The following is a 19,374-nucleotide window of genomic DNA, read 5'->3' as shown; positions in this document are numbered from 1 at the left end:
ATGAACTCCAGTAAGGATCTGAGCGCCGCCGCCGCAGCAGCAGCAGCATCGGGATCGTCCACCCAAGCCTCATCCTCTTCGTCCTCTGTGTGGGACGTGGGTGGTAGAAGCGGCGGTGGTACATCGACGACTGCCGCAGACCTGTTCAGTGCAGCTCTCCAGCGTCTAGGAAACACGCGTGGCGCCACTGCCGCCTTCGCAACTGAGATCGCCTCCTCGTCGATTTCGGCCTCATCTCATAATCGTGACTGCGACAGTGATGACTTTCTTAACAGCGGTGAGGACAGTAGAGACAAAGACGCGGACGAAGAGGAAATGAGCAGCTCCAGCGCATCTTCGCCGTCTTCCTCTTCAGATGTCTTGTGGGGTACGTTCACGGGTGGGGAAGGGAGCCTGCCGCTGTGCGACGACGAGGACGGGGCGAGCTCTTCCGACGACGCTGGCGAAGACGGCGTTCTTTTCGTGCCAGACCCCATTTTCGATCTCACATCGTTGCAGCGGAAGGCGGTGATGCCGTGCTTGACGCAAGACCAACTCCCGGTGGGGGCGACGGTATGGGTGGTTGACGAGGACGACGTGGCCACGCAGCTGAGCTGCAACTTCAGCGCCTCGTATCCTCCAGTCTGCAACGGACGGCTGAGCGGCGAGATCGTGCGGCACACCGGCAACATGACACTCGTCCGTTTTCGAAGCAAGGCGTCCGACATGTACTTCACGTTGTGCCTGCCCACGTCGTGCCTGTCGTTGCAGCCCATCGAGCCTTACGATAGTGTGCCACATCACTGCGATTCCTACGGACTGGGATCCGGCGCGTATGGCATGCTCGGTCCTCGAGCGGCGTGTCGCGAGCCCTTGGAGCCGAGCGGGCACAGCGGCTTTGTAGGCCACTACCTCTTTGAAGCGATGCCGGCGTATGACTTTGAGAAGGTGCGAGGGACGGGGCTGGAGAAGGCGCAGGAGGCCTTCTTTGGCGGCACGTTCGAGAAGGCGTTGGCCTCAGTCAACGAGTACATCGACGCTCAATCAAAGCCGCCAGCAGCGAGTTCAGACGCTGACGCGGATGCAGGCGATACCCTTTCTACTTCCGGCGACGCATCGCCAAAGGCTGCGGCACTCGTAGACGCCTTCATCTTGCGCTCGCGCATCTTCGTCTTTTTGGAGCGTTACCGCGAAGCCCTGGACGACGCGCAGCGGTGCGTGCAGCTAGAGCCACGCTGGGTGCGCGGCTATCTGAGCCTGGCACGTGTGCACTGCGGCCTAGGTCAGTTCAGCGAGGCCGCCGCAGCCACCGCGCACGCGTGCATCATGCTGCCCTACAGTTTGGAGCTAGAGCGTATTAGGGAGTTGAGCAACCACATGCACTACCTTCAGTCTCAGCTGCGGGCCGAAAAGGGGAGCTGCTACTTGGTGCTAGATTGCTATTACCGAAAGCGACTTCGCGTGAGCGCCGCTGTCGCGGCGGAGAGCGTACTATGCACCGAAGTCACGCCAATCGTTTCGACGCATTCTGTATTTGTGGCAAAGGAGCCGCCACACCGCTGCCCAGTCTGCTTCCGCGTTTTCAGCGCCTCTGCGCAACCCAGCGGCAGCGGCAGTAGCACCGCGGACCATTCGTCCGCAGTACCGACGACGGCGGCAGCGAGCACACCATCCGCCGCGGCCATCTCACCGCCCCTCTCCTCTCCGAGGGGCACAGAAATGGAGGACGACGTCGAGTATTGTAGCACTGAGTGCACGCAGCGCGCTAGCCTTTACCGACCCTTAGAGCTGAGACATCGCGTGCCGCTAGAGCAGGTGCGGTCGCTCATCCTCTCCAAAGGTGCCGTGACGCTCAATGTGCTGCCGCTGGAGATGGCCGCCATGACAGTGCGTCTCTTCCTCATGGTGGTTACCATCCATCGCCGTCTTTCCGCAAAGCGGCGGCTCGAGGACTCGCACAAGCGGAATGTTCAGAGTGCGACCCCACGTTGCACCTTTGACAAGACGCGCACATGGCCTGAAGTAGAGGCGCACATGGGCGGCTCCTTGGCCAACTTGCACTGCCCCTCGCCGTCGCCGCCAGTGCGTGTCGAGGCGTCTCTGCGGCGACTCGGCGTCTACCCGCTTTGCACGGAGCCCATCGCAAACAACAAGCTGGAGGAGCTCAAGATTGTTTACGATGTGCTTACAGCAGACTTCAAGGCCGACGACCGCGCTACCTTCTCGTACGAGGTCCTATCGCAGCTCTACGCGTATGTCTCAGCCTACTTTACCCCTGTTGACTTGCACTCGCTTCAGCCGCCGGATTCGTCGGGAGGCTCCCCAGCGCATCAGACCGTCTTCTACCTGCCTCACTATGTGGGGTGCATTGAAACGGCAAAGATGGTATCCTACACATCGACCTCTCGGCACCAGCTGGCGTGCGAGGAGGCGGTGCCAGCGGTGCGTAAGCTGCCTTCCCTTCACCTCGAGCCGGCCGTGATCGATGGCTTGCCCGTGCCGAACCGGAAGCAGAGCAGCAGTGCACACAGCCACGCGTGCCATACTAACACTGCCACCGGCGACACGAACAACTTTGCGACGGCAAGTAACGAGGCAAATTGTGTGGTTCGAATGGCTCCACGTCCAGCGTTGCTAGAGCTAGTTGCGGTGGCCCCGGTCAATCGAGAGCGGAAGCTTCGCTGTGTCCCTGTGACGATTGCGCTGGACTCGGATGTGGCTTAGAGGCGTGCTTCGCAACGTGAGCGGAGAAGTAGCGTGCCTGTGTTCGGAGAGAGTGCGGAGACGCCGAAAGGTAGGCGTGGAAAGAAAAGCAAGTCTATGGGGGGGTGCGGCGGAGGAAGAGGAGTGCGTGGAAGGAAGCGTGTTTCTCGACAAGCGCGTGCATTTTTGTTTGGAAGGATGACGGCAGAGGAGGCAGCTGCGTTGCACCGAGGTCGGTTCGCGAAAATACGAATAAGCGATGGCATGTACTGCTCGACCGCGCAAGCGCATGGTGCGTGTCTCTGGTCTCTTGGCACGCCACACAAGAGGAACCGCGGGTGACAAGCAGATGTCCCTGTACCGCCACTCTCTTTGCCTGTACTGCATTTCCAGCCCGCAACACCTCTGTCTCTCCCCTCAGCTTCGTCTAGCCCCACATCCCCCTCCTCCTCCCCCTTCTCTATCTCTTTCTGTCTCTGCAGGCTCTCGAATGGCTGCTCACGTCCCCCCTCCCTCTCTGCTTATGATCACCGAGCCCCTTCCCTTTCTTCGCCGGTGTTTGACGTGCTCATCTCCTGTCGTGTGTTTTCTTCATTCACTTCGAAATTCGCCTTTTTTCTTTTTTTGTGCGCGCGTGAGTGAGTGTGAGTGTATTTCGCTTCTCCTGTCTACTTTGACTTTCCTGGTGTCTCCGCTCTTTTCTCGCCGCTCTCTCTCTCTCTGTCGGTGTGTGTGTGTGTGTCCTCGGTTGGCTGGTTCGCTGGTTGGCTGTTTTTTTTTTCCGTCTCTCTTTCTCCTTTTTTTTCCCTTTCATCCAATGATGTCCAGCTCCTCTGTATAGCCCTGTTCCACCGCCGCCACACGTTCCCTCCCCCCTCTCTCTCTTGTTCTCCTTCGCTTCCTTGTTCACCTCGTTCCCGAATGATCAACCTACCTTGTATACCTCTTTCCATCCGGCATCCCCCGTTAGCACAGCTTCTCTTATGCGGGCTTGCTTGCCTGCCTGCTTTCTACTTCAGATTGGTCGCCCTTTCCAGTTCCTGCTTGCGCGTGCTCGTCTGTGTCTTTTCTCTCGGTACCATTTTTGCGAGTGTGTGGAGTGTAATGAGAGCGTTGGCTTGTGCAATCCGTTGTTGTTTTTTTTTTTCGTTTTTTTTTTGCTTGCTTCTTTTTCGGCGCTGCCCCCGCTCGACTCTTTGCTGGATCCTTTCCCCACTGTGGCCTCGCTTGGGGATGTCTCTGTCTCTTGTCGCGCGCTTCCTCATGTTTTGCCACACAGCTTCCCATTACTACCACCCCCTCCTCCCCCCTTCCCCTGGTTATAGTTCTGCGTCGAAAGCAGTGATCTTCGTATCTATCTTCTTTTTCTGTGCGCATGCGCGTTCTATGTTGCGTGGGACCCTCATCTGCTCCCCCTCCCTCCCTCCCTCCCCCCTTTTTTTATTCGTGAAACCATGTAGCCTCCGGCTGTCTGTCTCTCTCGCTCTCCCCTTGGCGTACACTACTACAAGACTGACCACCGCACCGTTTTTCCTCGTTTTATTTCGGCGTATGTGTGTGTGTGCGTGTGTGTGTCTTCGGCCTCTGAACGAAGCAAGCCGACTCTCCGTGAAGTTCGTCTTCTCTTTCGTTTTTCATGTTGCCACTTCGTTTTTTTTTGCGTTTGATTTCCTCTGTGGTGGTCGCGACGCGTGCGCCGTTTCGCGGCGTTCTCCTCTCCTGGCCTGGGCCGGCTCCCTCTCCCTCTTTGTCGTCTACGTCGGCTCTCATTTCCCTTGTCTGGTAGCCCGTTTTCTTCCTTGCCCCCTCACGCCCCCCTCCCCTCTCGCTCTTCTACGCCTTTTTTAGTTACTCTTTCGTACCTAGCCTCCTAGCTGGAACCTCCTCTGTTGAGTAACTTGTCGCATGCCGGTAGCGCATGGCCGAGCTACAGTTCATACTTCTGTTTCTCTCTTGGCTCTTGTTGTTGTTTTCTGCGAGCCCCTTTGCAACGGAGCCCCTCTCCCCCTCCCCCCTCCTCTTCTTCCGCCGTCTTCTCTATCTCACATCGCGTGTGGAGGAGGTGGAGGCGGACACACGCCGAACGACGGAAGAGTCGTGCGAGAATCGCACATCCCTCTCGATGAGGAGAACCAAAGCAGACAAGCAAACGAAAAAAAAATAAACAGAAAAGAGCGGGCACGCGGCGACGTTGCCCGCCGCCACCCGGCAGCCGACGCGGCGTACCCGAAATATTCCACACCCGTGGTGGGCCAGATAGGGGGGGGGCCGCGCTGCGGGCAGGTGGTGCGAGGTGTAGAGAGCCCCACACGGTTAGATCGGCGCAAGGCTCTCCACTAACAGGAATCAAGACGGGGCGTTGATGGCGCTACGCCGCAATCAGAAGACACGGAAATGATTGCCTGACCGCATTGTTGCTTTAGATAGAGAGAGGGAGGACGAGGACGCAGTCGCGACACTCGTACTCATCGCTCTCTTTCTCACTAATCACCTCTATTTAATCTCTCCGCTGCGCTCTTCCCCCTTTTTTCCTTCTCGTTGTGCCATTCACTCTTCTGCGCCGCACCAAATTTCAACGCATCCTCCTCTACAAATTATTCTCGTTTTTTTCCCCATGAGTGGACGCATCCGTCATCTCCGCTCCACTCCTCAAGGTAGCTCGTTTCTTCCCCCCCACTCTGTCCCCTCTTCTCACCGAGAGTACTCGCCACGCCGACGAGAGGGTGAGTGACACCTCATCCAGAGCAGCCGCGCCGTTTCCGTCGCCGTCTGTACTGTTCTTTTTTTCCCCCGGCTATTGCTACCATCGCACTCGTCTAGTGCTCTGTAGCGCACCTTTTCAGGCGCCCCTTTCTCTCTGCGTTGTTGCCTGCTGGTGTCTCTTGCGCTGTAGGCCTCATATGTACGTTTACGCTTACGCTCCACGAACGAGCCCCGCCACATTGCCTCCCGGTATCCACGTTCGCTTCCGCTCACCGTACGCGATATTTCATTCTGGAGACTAGAAGGGGAAAGAGGGCCGCTCCTTGCCTCTTCTGTGGGCCTGTGTTCTCTTGCCGGCGCGCGTGTGTCTGTGATTGAGGTCGCTCTTTTTTCTTTGTGCTCATCAAAGCCACCCACGAAAGGGAAAAAACGGCGATTGCCTCTCTCCCCTACCTTTTTTTCTCACAGTTCTTCCCAGTATCCTCTGGTCGCTCAATCACACCGAGTGCGCACACCCCTTCCTCTCTCCGCCCCTGCCCCCCTCTCTCTCGCATCGTTATAGAAAACGAAGTCAAGTAACAAAGACGGGTACGCTCAGGCGCATTCTTTTTTATTTCTTTCGGCTGCCTACTGGGTTTTCCGCTTGTGTGTGTGTGCGTTCTCACTCCTCATACATCGCTTGTCCGCCTTCTTTCTCTCTCTCTGTGCACTACCCCTTTTTTTTTTGATCTCATCTATCGAAGTGGCAGGGGTATTTGACATCGACATCTACAACAGCCACTGTTTTTTTTCCGTGTGTGCGATAGGCGAGCAAGAAGGAGAGGCCGCCGTGCTCGTTTTTGTCCCAGCTCACACTTCTTCTTGTCTGCCAGTGCCTTTTCTCTCCCCCTTTTCCTTCAGCCGCCATCTGCGGCAGCCGCAGAAGAAGCACTGTAGCACAACCGAAGTACCTAAAACTCGCTGTGACGCGTCGGCACGCGGGGCCCACTGTTCTTGCCGACTCCCTCTTCCACCTTTCGCGCATTTACTGCTGCCCTCAATCTTGGTCACTTTTTTCTTGCGTGCTCTCTCTCTCCTTTCTCCCTCTCGTGCATTTTTGGTTCTGCTGCGCTTTCGTTGTTGTTCAACCCCTCCTCTCACCGCTCGTCGGCTCCTCTGTTTCGCACACAGTCCCCGCAAGTCAAGCAGGAGTGTGTCTCGGTGCAGAGCCTTTTGCTGTCATCTTCGTGTCTCTCACCTCGGCGCATCTCGGTTGACATTTCAACACCCTCCCACACGTCTCTGCTTGCCTAAGATCGGCGTCATTATCCATTCCCCCTTCCTTTCTTCTCTTTCACACCGCTCGACATCTCTGTTGTGCACTGGCGGCTGGTGGCCGGCCACTCCCCACCCCCCTCTTCCGCTTTCCTCGCTGTCGTCCTTTCGTAGAGACTGTTGGGGCCATCGCTGCTCACTCTTCTTCGTCTGGCGTCTTTGTTGGCTCGGTAGCTGTCGTGCCGATTACTGCTCCCTTATTACCTCCTTTCCTCCCGTTGTTCTCCGCTTCCCTTTGACGCTCTGGATCCGTTTTCTTTTTTCCCCGGACGACTTGGCTCACGTGCTCTTCCTTAGGTGTGCATGCGTGTGTGTGTCGCACCTTTTCGCACATTGTGATCTCTCTTCTCCCCGTTGTTTTCTCTTTTGTGTATTTGTTTGCACGCGCGATCTCTTTTTTTTTTTGCTTTTTTTCGCTTACTGAGCTGTGTTTGACATGGTCTTCGCCAAAGAGCCTTCAACGCAACAAACGATTCTCCTTAGAGCCCCCCCTTTTCCTTCCGCGCTCCCTTTCACAGGTACACACGTGTATACACACACACAAACTAACAAGCACCTTCACAAGCTCTCTCATACCTGCGCATCAGAGATCGCCTGGTGAGACGATCATGTTCAAGAGCTCGCTAGCCACCCATAGCAGTATCGACCATGATCTGTTTCCACTCCTGACGGTACGCAGCTGCGTGAGTGAGGCTGACGAGAGCAAGAATGGCCCACGCTTCTGCGCTGAGGACAAGATGACAGGTGGCGCGTATGAAATTCGAAGTCGGAAGCTTCACCTGGAAGCGGAGGAGCTCGCCAGCGGTGCCGCTGCCACTGGTGCTGGCCGCAACTTATCATCAAACGACCTCGCTCTCATCAAGCGACAGCAGGAGCGGATCAATGCACTTCTGACGGCCGCCGCCCACTGCGCGGTGCCACAGTGTGTTGCGTTGCCGATTGACGTGTACATTCAAGAGCAGCCGTCTACTGGTAACACCTACGTGGCGAGTGTGGACGCGTTTTCTGGGCTCTCACTTGGTGACATCATCCGATCCGGATGGGGGGTGATGGAGGAGCGCGTCTTTCTAGAGATTCTGAACACCGTGGAGGCTTTCGGCTACGCGAGTGCCAGCCTACCTCCGCACGGTAATCTCAGCTCTGATGCAATCAAACAGCTGCTTATCGTCCGCGATGGCGCCTCGGAGGCGCGGCAGCCATCGCGGTGGGTGGTGAGCGATTGGCTGCTGCTCAGCGATGACAGTGTCGCCTCCTTCGACCCAGCGGCGTTTGTGGCTGACCTTGAGTGGATCCTGCATTCTTCTTTCGCACAGCTGCACATCTCGACGGACACGCAGCAAGGGAGCACCCTCATGCCGGCAAATCGTGTCGAGGAGCTGGTGAGTGAGACAGTTGACCGCATCCGCGCTCATCTGCTCCGTCACGGCGCGACGGGGCAAAATCTTTTATCCGTCGACAAAGCCAACGAGCCGCCTCACGAGAATTCAGTGACGGACGCCAACGCCTCGCTCGAAAATGCGGGCGCGTCTCCGTCAGGGATGACGGACACTGACGGTACCAGTGCGAGGCGACCCTCAGACAGCAATGCAGACGGCACATCAGCAGTCTTTCATACGACGGATGAAAATATCATGAACTCGGCTTCCACTGCCGCAGGGGGGACGCTCGAGCCTCAAGCGAACGCAGCGTCGCCGCCGTCTTCCCATTCTCGCTGCGCCGTCGGGAAGGGTGGCATCGTGGTTGAAGACCAGGCGAAGACCGCCATTGTCGAAACCTTTCCGTCTCTCTCCACGCCCAACACACCATTGACTGCCTCGTTGGTAAACAACAGCACTGAAAGCTCACGCAGTGCGGCGGACAAGCGCGACAGTACGAAGGAAACCCCTGGCCTCGCTCGGCAGATGTCTCTCAAAGACAAGATCGCCTTTCATCAAGCTGCGCTGCGCAACGAACAGCTTCTGGTGAATCGGCACCGTCGTAAGAACGCCCCACTGCCGCCACGGCCTCAGCCGGTGTGTGCGCAGGGACGCAACCCGAGGACTACCCTCTCACCGAGTCCTTCCGAGGACGAGGAGGAGTTCTACGGCGCGCCTTCGCTGACATCTCCGATTGAGGTGAAGCCGAGCGCGTACCTCATGCAAGGCCGCCGTCCATCCGCGAGTGGGCGAGGAGTCAACAGCGCTCGGAAGCCTCCGTCCCCACGCAGCGCTCGAACACCCAATGGCGAAGCCCGAACGCCGCGCGAGCACTCGCGCTCGACAACGGCGGCTCCACAGTCGCAACAGCCCCTGGCAGCCTCTCAATCACCCGCGTCTCCTGACCAGCTGCGGGAGAGACTCTTAGAGAACGTGGTGAGCCTCGCAATGCAAAATCAACGACGGCGAGCTCAGATTCATCGTCTGCATCAAGAAGCAGAGCGTCGTCGACGAGAGCAGCGGCAGCAGGCACTCTCTCTCTCCACGCCGCCCCACGCCAGTTCCGGTCGAGACCTTGCCGCACGGGTGTCATGGGAGAGGCCCCGCGCGATGACGCCCTCCCCGGCTGCCCTCAGCTCTTTTCTCTACTCACCGAGGGCGACCGTGGCCGCCGACAATCACCGGCCGACTACTCGACGAAGCAGCACACTGCTTTCCGGCTCTGCGGGAGGTCCGAGCCACGGCGGCAGTGGTGTAACCCTCTGTACCCCCCCGAGTCTGGCGGCGGCGCCCAATGGCGCAGCGATGAAAAGCACTCGCCGTGTGAGCGAGAGCCCAGAGCCCACGCCGCCGTCACCCTGTTGGTGTCGTGCCGTCAGCCATACTCTCTGCGAGAAGACACCCATCTCGAACGACTCAGCTGGCACGCCGATGACACGGATGCAGGAATCGAGCCGCGAGTCAGTGGGCGTAGTACTGCGGAGCCCGGCGGCACATGCGGCTGGCAAAGGGGTGGCTTTGCCGAAGACAGCCCCTTATCCTGTGGGCGCAGGCATCGCAGCGAGGGGAGTGCGCGCAGCTGCCGTCAAAGCAACTGCGAACGCGCGTTGGTTGGCGGCGGGAGCAAAGGTAATGGCCACGGTAACGGCCAGGAGCGGCGGCAACTCGAGCCGACATTCTACCGTTGGGGCTGGACTTCGATGTGCAGAAGGCTCGATCGCCGCTCGAAATCAAGGGGCCGGTGCTGTCGGACAGCAGCAGCGCTCGGCGAGAACGTCGACGGCCTCAGCGCGCACACAGAGAAGCCGCGGCCCAGCATCCTCATCGACCCAGCTGTTCGTACAACAAACGAAGGTGCAGCAGCCGACGGCGGCACTCTCAGCGAAGCCGCTGCCTTTGGAGCTGACTCGTGGGCCCGTAGCGCCCCTGCGCGCCGTGGCAACGATGTCTGACACGCGCAATCTGCCTCATGCGAGTAATGATGCAGGACAGCCGGAACCCGCACGGAAAGCCGACATGAGACCGTCCAGCACCTCACCGCGTTTCTCCGGCGACTCTTCCAGTCCACGCGTAACTTGTGCGGAACCTGAGGTGCTGCGATGCCTCAACGCAGCTCGTCCGCTCCCGGGTCAGCTGCGCCTTCCCATGTCACCGAGGGTTTACCGCCGCGTGTCGTCGACGGGAGGGCTCCGTTCCCCTCGCAATGATCGGATCACACCTCCTGGGCGACCGTCCACTGCTGCAATGCCGTCGCCGCCGACTGGGGAACCGGTGCGTAGTGCACGACAAACGCCAACGCAGACGAAACCTGCCACGCCGGCCGAGCTCTACACAACGGAGCCGCGACCGCGCATTGCCGCCGACGCGAAGTCAACGAAGGTCTTTACTTCTGTGAATTGTAAGCGAATGCAGACACTGGCGTTGCAGACGGTCTGGCCAAAGCGCTTGGCTGGGCATACGAGCGCCCGTGGAACTCAGAGCATTAGTGTAGCACCGACTTCCCTGAGCAAGCAGAGCCTGACCTCACCGCGTGCGCCACCACCGCCACCGACTGTTTCCGCTGGCGCTGCCCACACGGTAGCTGTGCGCCAAGGCGCTCGCGTGAATCCTGTCAATGAAAACAATATGCACGCGGCTGAGAACCGCACGCCGCGCGGCAGGGACACCGGCGAGGCACGTGCGTCGCCTGGCGCTCGTCCGACGACAGCGCGTGAAGGGGCAAAACAGCTGGAAAGGAAGAATGTGACGCACGTGACAGCGCTGCGCTCTGAACCGCCCACGCTGGGCACGCTGCGCCCTGTGCACGAGATGTCGCCCGGGATCCTTCTGAGAAGGCACCGCAGCTGCACGAAGTGATGTGGGCAGCTTCTGACCGCAACGAAAGCGCCAGCGTAGCAATGACGTATGCTCTTCATCAGCAGTGCATCTTTTGACTGCCTTGCGGAGCTCCAGCGTGCCTCTATCCTTCTCTCCCTGTGTTGTTATCCCCGTATCGCGGCGAATGTCGAGGGCGTACAGCAGCGAAGGAAAGAACCGTGTCGGCGCACACCAGCGTCAGGTCAAGAGCCCCTCTTCGTCCTCTTTTCGCTGCCTTCCGTGGAGCGGTGAGGAGGGCAACCAGAAGGCGCATCTGTACACTTTCAACCCCGCTCCCTCCCCCCAAAAAACGCTAGCAACGTGAACCAAACCATAAACGCTCTGCGGCCGCTATCGTGCCGACCTCGAGCGACAGCAACTTCGTTAGAGTGCTGAGAAATTGGGGAATACACAACTGTGCTGGAGGAAACGACGTGAGGCAGGCGATTAGGGCAATTCGGCCTCTTGTTTGTGTGTGTGTGGGTGTGTGACTGTGTGTGGGTGTCGTCTCGCCTCTTTGCTCTCTCCCTCCTCCCCCACACACAAGCACTCCCTCTTCCTCATCTCTTTTGAAAAGTGCTGCATGTGTAGAGGCCCCACTTCCTCGTCTCGGGCGCAGCAGTGAGCGCTCTAAGCAGAGTTGCCGGAGTCTGCAGGCTCTCATCGGCGAAGAGCTGCATCAGGAGCGCGCCGACGCGGAGTCAAGCGCATCTCAGTGGTCGCGATCCGCCAAAGCGCGTCGCGTGTTGAGTTGAATGCCTTTGACGTGTCGAGCCATTTGATGTCGCTCTAAAATCTTCGCGAAGCCAAGTGCACGCCACACTGATGCTGACATCATCGTGCACCCTTCCTCTTTCCTCTTCTTGAGGGGTGTCTATTCCGTCATTCACCCAATGTGCTTTCCTCTCCCTTTTCCGCAGTCTGATGCGCGCTCTGCCGGCAACATCAGTGACGCTGGAGTGTTAGTCTCTCGTGTGGCGGAGCTGCTGAGGAAACAGAGAGAGAGAATCGATGCAGCTCTGATAGTCGTCGTGCTCGCAGCAACTCCACTGTGCGTTTTCGTCTTCAGCTACTGCGCACGCTGCTGCTAGTGAGGCCTCTGCGTTTTAGGCTGGCACCGTTGCCGCTAACCCTGCTGGCGCACCCTTTTCACACATGCAATCGAAACGCATCGCAGAACCTTCCGATGCTCTCCGCCACAACTACCACTATCATCACTGATTCTGTGCTGGATGAGACCGCGTGGGCGCCAGCGTGCCTGGCGGGCGCATTGCTGGGGTGCGCACTAGCGCTTTTGTGTACAGCCCTTTTGCAGTGGCGGACGAGCAGTCGTGCGGCACCGAAGGAGGCGGCAGCAACGTCGGCTTTGTCGAGGCGAGATCGAGCCGCCAAGTCGCTCGAGGAGCTGCGCAGGACATCTGCTACTGCTGCGGCCGCCGATCGAGCACATGCAGCTGGCCCCACAGCCGCCGACAAGGGGAGTTGGGAGTCGACAACCACTGGTACCTCCGACGAGGACAGCAGCAGGGTCGATGCTGACTACGAGTACGAGCAGATGGAGGCACTTCGGCTAAAGATGGTCTTTGTCGTGCGCAGCGGGGTGCAGCCGAAGCTTACAACACAGGAAATGGTTGTTCTCGTAGCCTCGGCCGGCATCCAGTTGGTCGAGCTCATCCAGAAGCAGCCAAGCCTGAGTCCAGTGTCGAGTGCCTCAGCGTCAGCGTCGTTGTGTTCAGTGGAGTCGCAGCATCATCATTGCTGGCGCCGCTGGTACCTGTGGTGGAACCGCGTTGGCTGCGGCAAAATTACGCTACGGTGCCCTGATAAGGAAAAAATGGAGCTCATCGTTGCCGCGGCGCAGGAGCGCGGACTGCCTATGGCCCAGTTACGGCGCTTGGAAAGAGCTGCTGCCGAAGGTGCACAGATCGACAGGCTGGCAAATTCCACTGACGCCGTTTGCGTCGCGCTAGGTCCAGCCCCGTCCGATGTGCTCGAGCCCATCACGGGCTCCTTGAAGCTCTTCTCCTAGTGGAAGCTGTGCGAGTCGTTCTCATCACATGCGCCTTTGCGTCTGCGCATTGGGGCTCCTCTGAACTCTCCACGCGCCTAACTGCATTCCCTCACCTCCCATGTGCGCCGGACTGCGGTGCTTCCGCAGCTCCTGCGTGACGAAGGCGTTGCGCTCGCGATGGCAAATAGAAGGGGGGAAAGTAGAAGATGACGACCCCATCACCACCTCGTGCGTCCACCGGGGGGGGGTTAGCAAGACAGCCACCCCATACTCAAAGGGAAGGGCGCCGTCATGGACGGTGACAAAGGAGGCGGATGATGAGGCTCAATAGGATGGCGCGGGACCTATTGCATACTGCCCTTTGCGACTGTCTGTGAAAGTTTCAGCTGCTCGAGATGGCATAGCCTGGGCAGCCTCGCGCATGCTTCCCGCTTATTCTCACGCCCGCGCGCACCCCACAAGGACACAAGCGTGCGCCTACCCGTGCAGCAGGGGACAGGCTCCTTCAGCTCCTGGGCGCGCGCGTCCTTCTTTGTCTCTGTCTCTCTCTTTCCCTCAGTGCGAGGCACTGCCGACCTCCATCGCACTACTTCATGATGTCTCTCATCTCTCTTTTTTTTCGCTTTGATTCTCACCGGATCATTCTCATTCTCTCACGCAGTACAAGACGCGAGAAGACTCCATAGCGCTGCAGCACGTTGTTTTCACTGACAGATACTGCAGTCGCTTTCAAGCTCGTTGCGCAGCGCCCCACACCCGCACCACCCGCTTGTATTTATATACGTTCCTGGGTCTCGAAGATATCGTGGACGTGAAGTCACCGTGGAAGAGGCGGCTGCGCTTTTTTTTCCTTTAGCAGAATCCTCGGTGCCTTTGCTTTTGCTTTTCGCCTCGGTTCTTGCGAGCTTCGGCGGAAACTGAATCCGGCTGCACCCGCGCCGACTTGCGTAGTCGCCCGCTCCTGGCCACCTATCCACGAGCTCTTCTTCCCGCAGTGTCTGTGGCTTCTCTTGACCAACCATGCAGCCGCCCAAGACGCAAACGTCGCTTCATCTCAGTCAGGAGGCTGTCACGATACAGTGGACTGCGGAGCAGCAAGGCGGTGCCATTGTGCTTCTCAGTGGGAAAGTGGAGCTGTTTCGCAGCGCCCTAACTCGAAACCTGCGCTACTTCTTTCCACCGGAGGCTTGCATCGTGCTGGAGGCCCTCGGGGACGCCGTTGTGCAAATCGAAGGGGCCGCGACGGCCGTGCAGACCCCGGTGAGCGGTGCCCTCGATGAGATTCATGCGCTGCTGGACACGGCGCGTGTGGACGCGATGCTGGCCATTGACGAACGCAGCAAAAAAGGCCTGTCCAGCTCCGAGGAATCGAAGGATATATGGCAAGGTCCTCGAGCGCTTGTTGTGGGCGCGAACCAGTGGGAGCGGGAGGTGGTGTCTCGATCGCTGCTCAACCTCGCGGTTCGCCACGGTAGCCCGTACGGCGTTTGCTATGTGGATGTGGACGTGACGATGCCCATGGTGGGTTGTCCAGGGACGGTGTCGACAGTCTTTGTGGAAGAGCCGGTGACCGCGGCAGAGGACTTTGATGCGATGATGCCGCTCTCATTCTTCCACGGCACGGCCTCTGTGACGAGTGCGACGCGAAAGCGCTATTTGGATCTGTGCGTGTGTGCGGCGCAAGCGGCCACGTCGCTCGGTTTCGCCAAGCCCCAGTTCGAGGCGGGTGGCTTTCTGATCCACGCCTTGTCCCCGTCAACCAGTCTTGAGCACGACGTGCTGAGCGACATCCTCTCCGTTTTCGCGGTGACGCACGTCGTCATAACCGGTGCAGACAGAGAGTTGGAAACGTTTCTGTGCAACGCTGTCTTGGGTCGCACCGTACACTTCGTGCGTGTGCCGAAGTTGGCAGGCCTGGTGTCACCCAGCGCTGCCGCTGCGGAGCAGCGCCGGCGCGCTCAGTTGGAACGTTACTTTTTTGGTACTGCGCGCACCTCTCTGATGCCGGTGCGTGGCGTGGCCCGAATGACGGATTTGGTGCTCCTTCACGCGGAAACGTTTGAGCCCCTGAGCTGGAGAGAGGTGCCGGACCTCTGTCTCGCGGCTGTCGTCTGGGCCGACACGGCTGCATCTGCCGCAGAGGCCAACATCGCGGGTCTTGTCGCTCTTCTAGAGGTCGGTAAGCACTTTGTCAGCTTCCTCGCCCCATGTGGTGGGGAGCTACCCAAGCCGTTTTTGGTGGTCTCGCCGTCCCTGCACCTTCCCCGTGAACTGGTGATGCCCCTGGCAGCAACTTCGTAGGCAAGCGGGTACTCTACACAATTACCCAGTGCGCCCTATGAGTTTCTTGCGGCTCCGTCCACCGAAACGTTGGAGGGACTGGCCAACACGACAGCCACCGCTAACCACCCCATCCGCAAGACGCTTTAACCGATGGAAGGAAACAACACGGCACACACTCTTCCCTTTTACCGTTCGGGCGGGAGCTCTTCACAGCCATGTGGGAATTTCGACCTACACACATACACATGGACATCTACGACCTCGTCTCTTCCTCGGTGCCGCGCAGGAGGGGTGGGACCATCCTGGGCGGCAGCACCAACGGGGCGAAGCCGCCTCCTCCACCGTCCCTCTCCACCACAAATGCGAAGAAAGCAGTGTGGCACGCCATATTTTAGTCGCTGGTGTCACAGAAACCTCGCCTGCATAGAAACAGGTCGTCTCTCGTCTTGCGCCACTGAAAGAAGGCGCACCTCAGCGCGTGCTTTCGTCTCCACTCTCTCTCTCACTCACTGTCCAACCCCCCGCGCCTCTCTCCCTCCTTTACCTCTCTTTGCCTTTCTGCAGCGGCTGCCCGGGTAGTAGTAGAAAGCAGAAATCCAATCCTTGATACGGACCTTGAGGCCCTTCTGCTCGCCACCCATACAACGACGCGCGCACTCCAGCTCGCCAGGCACTGGCGTTCTTTTCGCCTCTCCCATCCTCCTCGTCCCCCCCACCCATCAGCATACATTACGAGTGACGACTCTCAACAGGGACGTTGCAAGCCCCCCCCCACTACCACACACACACACTTCCTCTTCCCTCTCCCAGCATGCAGCCGGGTCCTTCCCTGATAATGGGCGGCTTCCGCCAAGCGGAGGCAGGAACCTCCAGCACGCATTATTTGCCAAAAATGAACTCTAATTTTGAAACCGTGCGGCTTACCTACGGCGCGCTTCTTCGACTTTGTCTTCACTCTACCGTGTACTACGGCACCCAGGGCTTTGTCGCGGAGAAGGTGTTTGGCGACCAGGGCGCCATGAGCGTTTCGGAGCGGGAGGCCATGCGCTATGTCCTCTCCATGGGCGCCGAGGTGGGCGTGTCGGTGCTCATCATGCCCGTCCGCTATTTAGCCGCCTCTACAACACCGCGATTTCTGCTGGACTACATGTTCACGCGCTGGTCGGATGTGTTGGCGCTGCTCGATCGCTTCAACCCTGGCACATATGCCAGCTACGCCCTTTACGCCTTCGCCGGCACAGACGACGAATGGAACTTTGACTTCTTTACCTGGCAGGCGCCTTCGGTGCTCATGACACTGGGCAAGCTGATCGCACGCCGGCGCCTTGTCGGACCAGTGCGGTGCCGCACCAAGCGGATACTCGGTGTGCTGCTGGCACAGCTGTTTTTGCGCGCATACATGTCAACGTTTTCCGTGATGATTCCTGAGCAAAGCTCAGAGGCTTTAGCAGCGATGGTGGTGACTGTTCTGGAGGGCATGGCGACATCGTACCTGGCGCGGCACACGTGGCCGTTTCCGTGGGACGACCTTATCCACATAACATCCACGAACACCACGAGCTCCTCTACGGCAATGGCGTCAGAGGGAGCTGACACGCCGCCGCGAGATCACAGTAGAAGCGCAGAGAAGGGCGATTATGACTTGGACTGAGGGGGAAAAAGCGTGCGCTCATTGGGGCAGCGGAAGAGGTGAACAGAACAAACGAGCGCGGAAAATGTGGACACAGGTGAAGGGCTCGCGGATTGCTGTGCGCGAATGTGGTCGCTGTACCCCACTGCAGTCGATTATGCATTTCACTGTCAGGTTCCCTGCTGCATCAGCCCTCATACGCGTATGATGCGAAAGGGTCAGGGAGGTGTGTGTGTGGGGGGGCGAATGTAAGCGTGTTGAGTCTACACGGTTTTGTTCTCCCTCTCCTCCCTCCCTCGCCTACGCAAAATGAGGGGGTTTGTTGCCTTCGCTGATCTGCTCGTCTTCTGCTCTCTTTCTTTTTCTTCCCTGCCTCTCTCTCTCTTTGCCAGCCCTGTCTAATTGTTTGTGTGACTTCGCATGCGTGTTCGCAGGCGCGCCTCTTATCTTCGTTGTCGTGTTCGCCCCGCTCTGCGTTCTCCTTGTTTCCGCGTTGCTTACTCGCAAGTGTGTCTCTGCTTTTCTGCTTTCACTATGCTTTTCCGTGTAGGCGTACGCGTAAGATGAGGCTGCGCTTGCGTCTGAGATGAAGGCGATGTGCTTCTGTTGCATGCTGCTGCGGTCACCATGGCTGTAGCGCCTCACGCGAATCGAAACATGCGTTGTCGTGTGCCGTATTTTTGTACGGGTTGCAGACACGAAGGGAACGGAGCGGAAGTCGGCGCCTCCTACTCTTCCCCCCCGTTCTCGCCCTTCCCAGAGCTATGTACTCGCATTGGAGGTGCAGATATCGATAGGCGTTGCTCCCTTCTGCCCGTCACATGATCAGACCATCGGCAACACGACCCCCCCCCCACACACACACACAATCGCCCAGGAAAAAAATAGCTCATTTCCTCGTTAGCCCCGCCCCCCCCTCTCCCCCTGCCCTCACTTGTGCCAATGGGCGCCTGTTCATCCTTTTGGTCGTCTCTCTCTTATCTTTGTCGTTGTGCTCTCATTTGCTCCCTCGGCCGCACTCGCTCATCTGCCCTCTTCTCTTCCTTTTCGCCCTCGCGTGTTGGCCCTCTCTCACCTTCGCACTCAACCCCCTTTTCCCACGCGCGCGAAGAGCGCTTGGAATGCTTCATGTGCGCCTTTCTTATTTTCCTCGGCGTCTATTCAGATCGCACTAGGTGAAGAGGTGCGTGCGTGCGTGCGAGAACTTGCGCACATGCGTCATGTCGCCGAGCACGAGGAAGGCCGCAGTATATGGCGAGACTGGGGTTGGCTGAGCTCTTGAATGTGAGTTGGGAGAGGAGAGGAGGGGAGGGGAGGGGAGGGGGGTCATGGGCGGTCAGCGGTGCCGAAGTCGATACCGTCACGAGCGTACCACGCAAAGAACGCAGTCGATCGAGAAAACAAAGGAGTTGCGCGACGCACATGCGTGCGTGTGTGTGCTTGTGTGTGTCTTTACCTCTTTTGCTCCTCTGTACGTTTGGGCAACACACCAAATATGCCAAGCGAAAGGGGAAGAGAGTCCCCGCAACGTGAGGAAGCGATGTTGATTGCTCCCTCGAAGGAACAGATGCCCCCCTCCCTCCCCCCCCCTTCGCCTCACCCTCCACGCCCTCTAAAACAAGGATGGACCCGTGAAGAGTCATGCGAGAGTCTCACCATCCAGGTTGGGGGCAACTAGCACGGTTGCGCAACATCATTTGGCAAGCACGCACGTGGACCGCCGCACCTCGCTCAGCATGCGATACAATGGGGAGGTGCCGCTGCAGTTGCATTTGTGGTGTGTAGTAAGGAATGAGCGAGAAAAGGTGCCAATGTGCACCCAAATCTTACACCTAGTGCTGCTGAAATTCAAAGATCCAGCTCCGTGTGCCGCGGCAGTCCGCAGCGCCATGGCTCGACGGATTCCTCGCCCAGTAGCCGACCTCTTGCCTCGGACGCGCCCTTTTATCTTGCAGGACCTGCGCCGCGAGTTGGCTTCCGCTCTTTCCTTTCGGCCATGGCTGCCTCTCTTGCGCACACCCCCCTCCTCCTCGCTTCCCCCTCCTCTCTGATATTCCATGGCTGGTCTTCGGTCTCACCTGGTGCGGCGAAACACGCCCTTATCGCACCGTTCTCATTCACTACCCCATGCAGGCCTCATTGGAGGACGGCATCACATTGAGTCCTGGACTTGCTGACCCGGAGCTGCGTATATCGTCTCTCCCTTTTGCGTTACGCCTCCCCCTTTTTTTGCGATACCGTCTGTGTGTGCTCGCGATTTGAGCCGAGGCGCACGAGCACATATACACACACACCGGCAGCGTCGCTCTCGTCACTTTTTTCCAAGCGAGCGCACCACTGTCACTGGCAGAGTCCTAGCCCTTCTGAAGCCCTCAGAGGAGGTTGTAGTCGCTGCGAGTGTCTTAAGGACGTGTACCTGTGTATCTGTGATGCGGGGGGGGGGGAGAAGTCGTGGCATCCTCTTATGTACCTCAGTCCTC

At 58.6% G+C, this 19,374-nt stretch overlaps 5 protein-coding genes across 5 annotated transcripts; all 5 read left to right on the top strand.

The window, feature by feature from the left end:
* On the top strand, positions 1–2,703 carry LSCM1_03862 (uncharacterized protein; the record flags this gene model as incomplete). Its single annotated transcript, XM_067321395.1, has 1 exon — positions 1–2,703. One exon carries the CDS (start codon positions 1–3, stop codon positions 2,701–2,703), a length of 2,703 nt encoding a protein of 900 aa, XP_067176763.1.
* Positions 2,704–7,307: 4,604 nt separating this feature from the next.
* On the top strand, positions 7,308–10,970 carry LSCM1_03861 (uncharacterized protein; the record flags this gene model as incomplete). Its single annotated transcript, XM_067321394.1, has 1 exon — positions 7,308–10,970. One exon carries the CDS (start codon positions 7,308–7,310, stop codon positions 10,968–10,970), a length of 3,663 nt encoding a protein of 1,220 aa, XP_067176762.1.
* A 1,186-nt stretch (positions 10,971–12,156) lies between these two features.
* Positions 12,157–12,999, top strand: LSCM1_03860 (uncharacterized protein; the record flags this gene model as incomplete). The annotated part of the gene is made up of 1 exon (XM_067321393.1): positions 12,157–12,999. The coding sequence occupies one exon, from the start codon at positions 12,157–12,159 to the stop codon at positions 12,997–12,999; it is 843 nt and encodes a 280-aa protein (XP_067176761.1).
* A 1,002-nt stretch (positions 13,000–14,001) lies between these two features.
* On the top strand, positions 14,002–15,282 carry LSCM1_03859 (uncharacterized protein; the record flags this gene model as incomplete). The annotated part of the gene is made up of 1 exon (XM_067321392.1): positions 14,002–15,282. One exon carries the CDS (start codon positions 14,002–14,004, stop codon positions 15,280–15,282), a length of 1,281 nt encoding a protein of 426 aa, XP_067176760.1.
* Positions 15,283–16,075: 793 nt separating this feature from the next.
* LSCM1_03858 (uncharacterized protein) lies at positions 16,076–16,915 on the top strand (the record flags this gene model as incomplete). The annotated part of the gene is made up of 1 exon (XM_067321391.1): positions 16,076–16,915. The coding sequence occupies one exon, from the start codon at positions 16,076–16,078 to the stop codon at positions 16,913–16,915; it is 840 nt and encodes a 279-aa protein (XP_067176759.1).
* Positions 16,916–19,374: the final 2,459 nt, after the last annotated feature.

This window comes from Leishmania martiniquensis, chromosome 30, assembly GCF_017916325.1.
Source record: "Leishmania martiniquensis isolate LSCM1 chromosome 30, whole genome shotgun sequence".
Taxonomy (NCBI): Eukaryota; Euglenozoa; class Kinetoplastea; order Trypanosomatida; family Trypanosomatidae; genus Leishmania; species Leishmania martiniquensis.
The sequence above is the reverse complement of the archived record's forward strand: the minus strand, read 5'-3'. Positions and strand labels throughout refer to the sequence as shown.